Source organism: Nannospalax galili, unplaced genomic scaffold (genome assembly GCF_000622305.1).
Source record: "Nannospalax galili isolate Female #2095 unplaced genomic scaffold, S.galili_v1.0 scaffold465, whole genome shotgun sequence".
Lineage (NCBI taxonomy): Eukaryota > Metazoa > Chordata > Mammalia > Rodentia > Spalacidae > Nannospalax > Nannospalax galili.
In genome coordinates, this window is record NW_008352832.1 from 104,027 (window position 1) to 113,820 (window position 9,794).

The following is a 9,794-nucleotide window of genomic DNA, read 5'->3' on the forward strand; positions in this document are numbered from 1 at the left end:
AAAAAAAACATAGATATTTTCATTAAGAGAGAAGGAACTAAAAGTCTTGGCTTTACATAAGAAAACTCTATTAAAGATCCAATGTCACATGCTCTAAAGTCAAATAAAGATGATCCCAGAAGAAAACACTAAGACTTGAAGAAAACAGAAAACAAAACAAACAAACAAACAAAAACCACCAAACTCTGCCATACATTAAAATTGTTGCAGTATGGTACTAGTGTAACGTATCTTACTAAAATGTAAAGACTTCAGTGGCAGGTCTCTAGTGTGAATGATGTTGTTCTAATGACTTTGCCTTCTGTGGATTACATGCCATGACCAAAGACTTGCTGTGCGCCTAACACATTTCTAGATGGTACATATACGAAAATTCACTGATCTTGGCAAAAAATAGACTTTCTGGCCTTGTATTTGCCATAATAAGATGTGATTTCTTGGCCAATGCCAGAAGAAATGAACAGATGCCAAGTGAGGTGAATACTCAGATTTAGCATCCAAAAAAATAAAACATAAATCCTGAGTCTATAAAGAATCAAGAGCTATTAAATTTACAAAGACATGAAATTGGTTTGGATTATAACAGTGGGTTGAAGCATGTTTATGTACTGGTATGTATTTATATTTGTAGGCCATTATACATTCTTATATATTTATCATAGAGACTAACTGCAAGTATTTGAAATTGTCCAAAACAATGAACACAGAACTAATCTATATAATTCTGTCTTTAGCACAATATTCAAGTATTCAAATACACATATAAATTTGAACAGAAACATAGGGCTCATGAAACAACTAATATGATAACATAGGGCTCATAACAACTAATATCTCATACTAATTTGCAAAGCAGAACTCTGAGGATTAAAGAATAGTTAAATCTAACAAATTGCACATCCCTTTTCACTTAATGATACTTTCAGATGTTAATATAGCAAATTTAAAGGACTTGATTAAAAAGCACCCTTTCAGTTTACTTATTTCCACCTCACCCCACCTCAGCCAGAGTGAGTATTATCAACATAGTTAAGAATGAACCACAGGGATTTTTCTTCTTTAAGTACGTCATTGAACATTATTGCTAAAGTCTTACCTTCCAGGTTTGGTGCTATACTTCTGCAGTCGTGCTTTAACTTCATCATATGTGAGAAATGCCATGTATCCTGGATGTGTTACAGCCAAGAAATTCCAATTTCGTAAAATAGAGCCCCAAGGCTAAACACATAAATAAATGAAAAGAGATTACCTAGAGGAACAACACACCAACTACATTATTTCACACACAGTGAAATTCTCCTGGATATTTTCAAGGTTAATATGGCATGTGTCCCTTAGGTTAACCTTTGTTAACTAAATGCAAACATGCACTAGTTTGTTTTCCTTTACAGAAATGTGTTTTGGCAGGAAACATATTTCTTAGAAATAAAAATACAGAGAACGAAAAGGAAACCAAGTATTCTTTACATAGTGTATTCTTAATAGGGGATTTGTGAACTCTGGGAAACATAAACCACATAATTCTTTGGTTCATAACTTCCTAATTGTAAATACAACTCAAAGTGCTTATGAATAGCCTGAAGGACTTGACTAACCTGGCCTTCGGGTTTGATCCTCAGTTGTCTCTGTCCTCACTTGCTATACTCTGCTTTTTCTTTAGCCATACTGGCTTCTGTACTATAGGCTTGAACACAAAATCCTCTCATACCCCAGAGTCAGAATTCTGGTTCCTCAGCCTATCATGGAAGTATCAATCACTTCGTCAATGAGGCTTTCTTAGACTTTCCTACTCAAAACTGTTCCCTCTTGCCATAGTCCTCATCAGATCTTGTCTATTTAGTCTACTGTTGTGTTCTCTCTTGGATACCCCATTTTATAGAATAGGAAACTGAATCACAGAAGTTAAGTGTTCTGGAAAAGATTCTGTACCAACTACAAGCCATGTAAGGGCAAGAAGCATTCTTGTGTTGCTCAGCCCAGGAGCCCAGCACTCAAGCAGCTTCAGATACACACTCATCAGGAGGGCACAATTACTTAACAAATCATCTACACAACAGAGAAAGGGTGGTTACTTTCAAAGTACCAGGCTTCAGCCCTCACACGTGCTTTACCCTTGCACAATTACAGATCTGCACAGGGTTTGAAAAGGAGTTACGGGAGAAAAAAGTTTTCACAAAGACACTTGTTTTGTATCAATTTCTTTTAATCTAATTAATTGTTCCTCCAGGTACCACAACAAGAGATAAAAGGCAGTCAGTGGCAGAATGATTTGCTGGAGGGTATGGATGAATCATCTCTGCAATATTTTTAGGGCAGAAGCTACATTTATTCCAAAGAATTGGCAGCATACTACATTTGTTGTAGCATATTCTTAACTCAAATCTTCTACATTAAGAAAAAGAAGATATTTCATGTTGCCAAATTCAAGTTGCTGTAACAGTCATTCCCGACTTGATTACTGTCAGAAAGGTCCTGCTTTGGTCTGTTTTGAGACTTGTTCTTGCCCTTCATTATTTAAAGCAAACTTCTAATTTTTAAGGCAGCAGAATTCCTCAAGAATTATGCCCCTTGAAATAAAATGGCAAGAAAGAATGATTTACTAATAAAAAGCTTTTTAGCCTTTTTGGACTTAACAAGAAAAATCTTTAGGGCATTTCCTCATCACAATGAAGTATCTAATTGGGTTAAAAAGGAGGTCTGGGGAACACTAGCATGAGAGCGCTCCACTCTGCACTTGAAAAAAAGCATGTGTCTAATTTTCTTCTTAAGGCCTAACTGAAATTGCATAAAACAATATTTGGAAAATTATCAAAATATGTCAAAGACACAACTCAGAAATAATTGCTATGCTAGACATTTTGGTTTTCATTTCATTGTTTTGCTTCCCCATCTAAGAAGGACAAGGCTAGAAAGAAATAACAAATACTGGGACCACTTCCATTAATGTCCACACGAATTCACTAAGTATTGTCTGTAGAAATCTCACTTTAGAGAAAACCAATTAATAGATCAAAATATGACTGTAACATAAAATGAAATTGAAGTTAAAAGTCAACTGCTACAGTATTTATTTCTTGGCACATAATGAGAGAGTCAGCGTCTCATCACAAAGACATTCATGCTATGGGGCGAGTCTGTACTGTTGTGACTGATCCTTCAGCAGTCACAAGCACATACTATGATATGTTTCTTCTATATACCTGGAAGAACTCTTTAAATAATTCTTTTATAATTTAATTTGTTGGGACTAAAGGAATTTTTTTTCACACATAAGCACACGAAACTACAGGGAGATTTAAAAATAACTACAGAACTTAATAAGGTGAATAAAGACACTAGCCCCTCCTCCCAGTGGCTTTCCTCCTCTTGTATATGCTTCTTGATTCCACTAATGCTCTATATTAAACCATGACTAGAATGTTCCCCCATTTTTTCTCCCTTATTCTGCTACACCTCAAATTCACTGCCTTACATCTCAATGATATCTTCTCTAATAGTGGAGGGAAATGGGAGAAAAAATAAAGTAGCAGCTACAAGGGAAGAAATAGGCCAAAAGATCCTGATGGGAATCCATGACTCTAGCATCTTCCTATTTCAGTGTCTCCCAGACTTGGAGAGGAGACCAAGAAGAATACAGGTAGAAGAGGTCAACGATGGGCACCACTGTGTTCCTCTCCCTGCCTCATCAGCACAGGTTCAAGTTCTGCCTGGATAGAAGGATGCTCATGAGAGGGGGAAGGCTTTCTAGCTCCTTCCATTCCTTTACCATTTTCCACCAGAAACTTTCATGCTCCTCTAATTCAGATTCCAAACTGTATGAAGACTTTATCATTTTCAGATGGAAGCATGAAAATACTAAACTGCCATCAATACAGAGCTGGAAGAACCAATAACTAACTAAACACCAGTACTTAATTACAATAAAATAGCTACTTATACAGTTATAGCATCCACAAATCCTACACTTTCATATATGATATAGAAATATACAGCTTTAATGTAGTAAATTTAAGAAAATTAGCCTTTAAATTTTAAAAGTGTGGAAAAATAAAAGATGAGCCAAAGTTAAAATGTTAGAGAACCAATTTTATCATATTTTACGCCACATGTATGATTATAATTGAAGCATTTGAACACAGTGCAGAAACCAAAGGGAATGAAAAGTTTCAGAAACAGAAAGCTAACCAGACTTTTTGAGCTACTGTTAAAATTAACTGTTTCAAAAGCAATTAGCCATCTTTGGTCCAGGTAATATTTTTGCTTTATTACACAAACTTTGCACAGTACCTCTCCTCTCAAAAATATCCTTTTCTCTCTCCTATCTCGTGATATAAATAAGATAAATAAACCTTAGAATATTAAGGTTACTTAGCTATGTTACAGTGAAACATTTTATAAGAATTATTTATGCACATATTAAACAGTAGTTTGGATAAGCATTTAACTGAAATAAAGCTATTCACATACCTTCACCATATAACTTTGAGACATTCTAGCATTTAATATCCACACTAAAAAATCATCCACCTGCTCCACATACACAAAACAAATAAATGCACTCCCTAAAATGATCAGTTAGCTTTAACTGTGAAAATTAGTCCTCCTTTATTCTTCACAAGGTGAATAACCAAAACTCTGATTGTTTAGAATGTCTTGAATCACAGTAACAAATGAAGTCTTTGTTCTATAAATCTATCATAAATCTTTAAGAAAGGAGTGTTGTATTTAAAATGATCAATATTGGGTAATACAATGTTTTTCTAAAATATACCTTATAACCTGTAAAAAACATGAGCTAACCATGTATGTATCAAGATGAAACAACTATAAATTTAAAAAATATGCAAAAGCACAATTTTACAGTAATTTATTCAATTTCTTATCCTGCATACCTTGTAAAGTTATGATTTTAAAATTGTGGTAAAGTGAAGTCTTCCCTATAGTTATTGTTAATAAGAGTTCCCTTGTCTTCTGTTAATGAGTTCTTTTATCCATTATGTTAATCTGATGCAATGTTAATCTGATGCCAGTATAGTTAAATGAATCAGTCACCCTGTACTTAACAGCTAATTCTAGTGTCTTAAATCAGAGTTGTAAAATCCAAACAACACAGAAAACATGAAGCCAGTGTAACACTCTAGTATCTTCTGAAATCATATTGTAATAAGAATAAATCATACTCCATATTAAAATAATAAAACAGGGGCTAGAGATTGTCCAGTGTTAAGAACACTTGCTGTTCTTGAAGAGGACCAGGTTAAGTTCCCAGAACCTACGTTGCACGTAACAACTCTCTATTACAAACTCTGGTCCCAAGGGATCCCTCATCCATTAGGGGCACTGCATCCAGGTAGTGCACTTATTGCAGGCAAAATACTCAGAAATATGAAATGAAACTAAATAAAAGATTTTTAAAAATAAATACAAAATAAAACAGCATCAAATAATATTACCTGACCATAATTAATACTACTAAAATTGTAAATATTTTAAGAGATAATTTCATTTTGTATCAACTGGTATTGAATCATATAGTTAAAATTCAGAACACAATATTCAAGTATTTATTTTTAGAGCAATTCTATTGGGATATGTATGCGAAAGAACAAAATTACTGTGTTAATATGACACCACTTACCTCTGAAAACTACGGAAAAAATTACAGAGATTAAAAAAGCAAAAGTAATAAACAGCATATAAAGTTATTCTTCAGATAAAACAGAAAAAAAATCCAAATTTTCCAAAATAGTTTTTAAACTAACATCAGCATAAAGGTTTGACAGAACATTTTGCAGGAACTGATACAATGGAGAATACCTGATGACATGGAAAAATATTCATCACATCTGACTGAATAATTTATAAAATGGTATAATATCACAGAATATTTTATACATGTGCTTGATTCCTCTAAAGACGGAAAGCAACCTACAGGCTCACATGATCTGACACTTAAACCAGTACCATAAGACTCACTCCAAATTCAAAGGAATGGCCAAACACATAGATGACAAAGAATTCCTGAGTATCACAATTACACTGCTTTCCATATATGTGTATATATGTGTGTATATGACAAACAGGAACACAGAATCTGGAGGAAGAAAGGAAAGAAGGAGATGATGACTTAAATCAGGATAAAACTTACCTGAAATAGCCTGGTGAAAATATCAAATTCAAAAACTGAAATGTAATCATTGCAAGTTAAGTCAATGGTTGATTTTAGAGCCATTGCTTCTAGGCCGGAGCTAATCTGATGAACCTCATGAAGGCACTGTCTGAATATTTTCCATGGTACAATAGTTCTGTGCAAGGGAAAACACAATGAGCAACTGAATCACGTGTCAATGAAGACATATCTTCCACTGAAACAGCCTAAGTAAATAAGGACATCAATAGAATTATATTTGTATTAAAAGGAATAGTTGAAAATACTGTTCATAATTCATATCCTATGCAATGTGCTAAACTGATTATTTCACATTTGCTCAGAAAAAGAATCTTGGTTTTTCTCTCAGTCCTTGGTTATCAGGATATATCTAGAAGCATAAAAAGAGGAGATTGGGGTAAAGTCTTAGGCATCATTGCTATTTAACTATGAATTAGCATTACGCCACTTTTCTCTTGCCCTAAAATAATTTAAAGATAAGTCCATTCAATAGTAGGAATCCTTTAGTCACTTCATAAATGAGTGATGTCTACCCACTATTTCAAGAATGGCAAGGTAAAAAGTCATCTCAACCTTATCTAGCACCTCCCTGATATGTTTTTAGAGATGAAAAACACATGCTATCTAACCTTCCACATGAATGCAGAGACCTCACCCTTTATAAATGTAACTACAATGGCTAGCTCATGGAAATGTATCCAATAGCTACTGATTAACATACTTTATTTTGTATATTAACAGTTTTAATAGGTACTGCAATGACACGCCTCAAAATTTGGAAGACCACAGAATGTTATCAGAGCCAGGTCTGTCTCCCATTCACGCACCTTAGCAGTTTCCAAAACCTTCCCATCCTCCTACAGACCAAGAAAATCTGTAAGACCATCATGCATTCCTTAGCAACCTTCCTTCTTTTACAATGTAAAATTCCTATTCATGAATTGATAGAAAGAAGTAACAATCATATTTTAAACTTTTATATTTCAGTCTTTAAAACAGGATACCACAAGAGCTATATGCATGTTCTTAAAAGATAGCAAATATTTAACAACTGGATTTTTCTTTGCCATTGTCCCTAAAGAAAATACTCAAGGAAAAATGAACTCAATTTTCCCTAGTCTCCTTCTACACCAATTTTCCCAATAAAGATAACATAAAATCACAACATGGATATTCATGAATTATTTCTTTATCCATAGCAGTGCTTGTCAAACAGTAAAACAGATTAAGTCATTCAAAGAACTTGTTAACACAGAAAATTCAGAACCTAAGGTACTCTATAGGCCTGGGGCAGGGCCTGAGAAAAATATCATTGTCATGAGTTCTCTGAGAGGCACTGAGGGCTGCCATATCCACCAAGATACAGGTCAATGCTGTGGGAGACACTTACCTATGGGAGGACCACACATCAATTCTGATCTTGAAGAACACACACTTTTGAGGTAGGATTTATAATCCTAGAGTTGAGGAATATATAAACCCTACTGGTTGCTGGACACCTGACAAGAGTGGGAGGAATTCGGGGAAGTTTATGGGAAGTGACATAAATAAATGAGGAGACAGGCCTACAACACTATACTGTACTTATAGGAAAGTTTAGACCTAATGTACCATGAAAAAAGAAAACTATGAGGTTAAAACCTGAAAGGCCTTTTCTCTATGTATGAAAAAAACAGGAAACCACAGAAAACTGAAAAGAAACACCACATCAAACGCCATTTAGGAGAAATACACGTCATAGTCTGATTAAAGTTAACAAGATGCTGCTGTCTTAAAAGAACAAGGACAACTTATAATAATATTAGGAAGATATTGATTTATAATGAAATGTAAAGATGCAATTATGCCAGCTTCATTACAGTGGACATGAAAGTGCCCAAGAGGAACATTTTCTTTTCCACATTAAAGTTTCCAATACTTAACAGGCACAAAGAGCTAAAACCATAATATTTGGAGGGAAAAATATTGACAAAGAAATACTCATTTGAGAATGACATAGATACAACTTTTTTTTTTCCTGGAAAAGCAAAGTTTTATTTTAAAAGTATAAAATGATAGGGCTAGGCATGATAGTTCTCTGTGAGATCAAGACTTCCCTGAGTGTACTACCAAGTTTTGGTCCAGCTGGACATAGTCTCCAGGGAAACAGGGAGACCCAGCCTCAAAAAAAAGAAAAAAAAAAAGTATAAAATGTATAAAAAGAAGGTTAGCCAAATGGAAAACTTCCATTTTTTTGTATGAAGTATAAAACTGAAAAAAAAAGGATGGCTCTAAAAGACATTTTAATGTTTCCATAAAATTAGCACTCTAATTTTAAGGTTCATATAAATTATAACTTATTTTGAATATCCAGTGATTTTCTGGGGAAAATTATACAAAATGTAGCTACTTCTAAAATGTTAGTATAACACAGATCTTTAAAGCAGTAATTTTCAATATGAAGAAATATACTTCCACATTACTTATGTAAATGAGATTTTATCATAACTCATTTGTGATAAATTCTAAAACCTCAAGCACGTATTCACTGGAAACTCAATTAAGCCGGGTTTGGAAGATTGAAAAGTCAGGGCATTATTGTCTAGTTTATTCCATAGAATATTTAGTATAACTACACTTCTCTGGGTTCAGTAGCATCTCTATGTGTAGAGATGGAAGACTGTGGGAGGTATCCTACTTGCTGTGCTGTGATTGGACCACTATCCCTATATAAGCTTGTGGCTTCCTGCAATAAAGCAGACCTGTGTCAGTGAACCTGGTCTCCTGTGTGGGGACCTAAAGGCCCCACCTTGCATAGTTCTCTGGGACAGCTGAAAAGGCCCGGGGGAAGGTGGCTCAGGGAGGGACCCCGCCCCTTCAGTTCCATAGTTGGCCAGGGAACCACCCAGCCCCTCAGTGCTACAGCCCCGCCTGCAGCAGCACTTGTCACATCCCAGGCTGAGGGAGCCCTTAGTAAAGCCTATAACGTTTTCACTGATTGGGGCAGATGTGGAGAAACCAAAAAGCAGCTCAATTCAAGGAACTCATGTCCATTGCTTTCTGACAGTATTTAGACTCGTATGCCCCTTAAAGAGAGAGAAGCCCCTATTTTCTTACAGCACCTTAGGGGGCACCAAGGATTGCCTGGTGCCCAAGGCAATGCAGAGGCAGAAAAGATGACTTACAGGTACTGCCTCTGCAACAGCCATGGGTAAACCCCAGGGGACTCAAGCCAAATTCCTTAGGGCAAAGGGATGTGACACTCTATGCTCCTTTTGGAAAGCTTAAGTATATTTTTATGTCCATCAACACATTCTCACATGCCTGTTGGGCTACCACTCACACAGGAGAGAAGTCTAAACATGCTCAGTCTCATTTTCTCCATTGCTTTGCTACATTGGGACTGCCCCAAAGAATTAAAACTGATAATGGACCATGTTTTGTGAGTAAAAATTTACAAGATTTCTTTTCACTTTGGGGAATTCAACACAATACAGGAATTCCCTACAATCCCCAAGGTCAAGCCATTATAGAACGCAACCATCAAAACCTAAAAATATGATTACAAAAACAAAAAGGGGGAATAAGCCCCCACCAACAGTTGGTATGGCCTTACTCACTATTAATGTTCTTAATTTTCAAAAAA

General features: G+C 35.3%; 1 protein-coding gene across 4 annotated transcripts in view; it reads right to left on the bottom strand.

Annotated features, from left to right (window-relative positions):
* Cblb (Cbl proto-oncogene B) overlaps positions 1-9,794 on the bottom strand; it is a 231,991-nt gene that overhangs the window by 87,058 nt on the left and 135,139 nt on the right. For all 4 annotated transcript variants that reach the window (XM_017802455.2, XM_017802454.2, XM_008850079.3 and 1 more), the window contains exons 5-6: positions 6,149-6,305; positions 1,097-1,218 (exon numbers count right to left, since the gene is read on the bottom strand). In XM_017802455.2, coding sequence (XP_017657944.1) covers positions 1,097-1,218; positions 6,149-6,305 — 279 coding nt within the window. The remainder of the gene's footprint in view (positions 1-1,096; positions 1,219-6,148; positions 6,306-9,794) is intronic.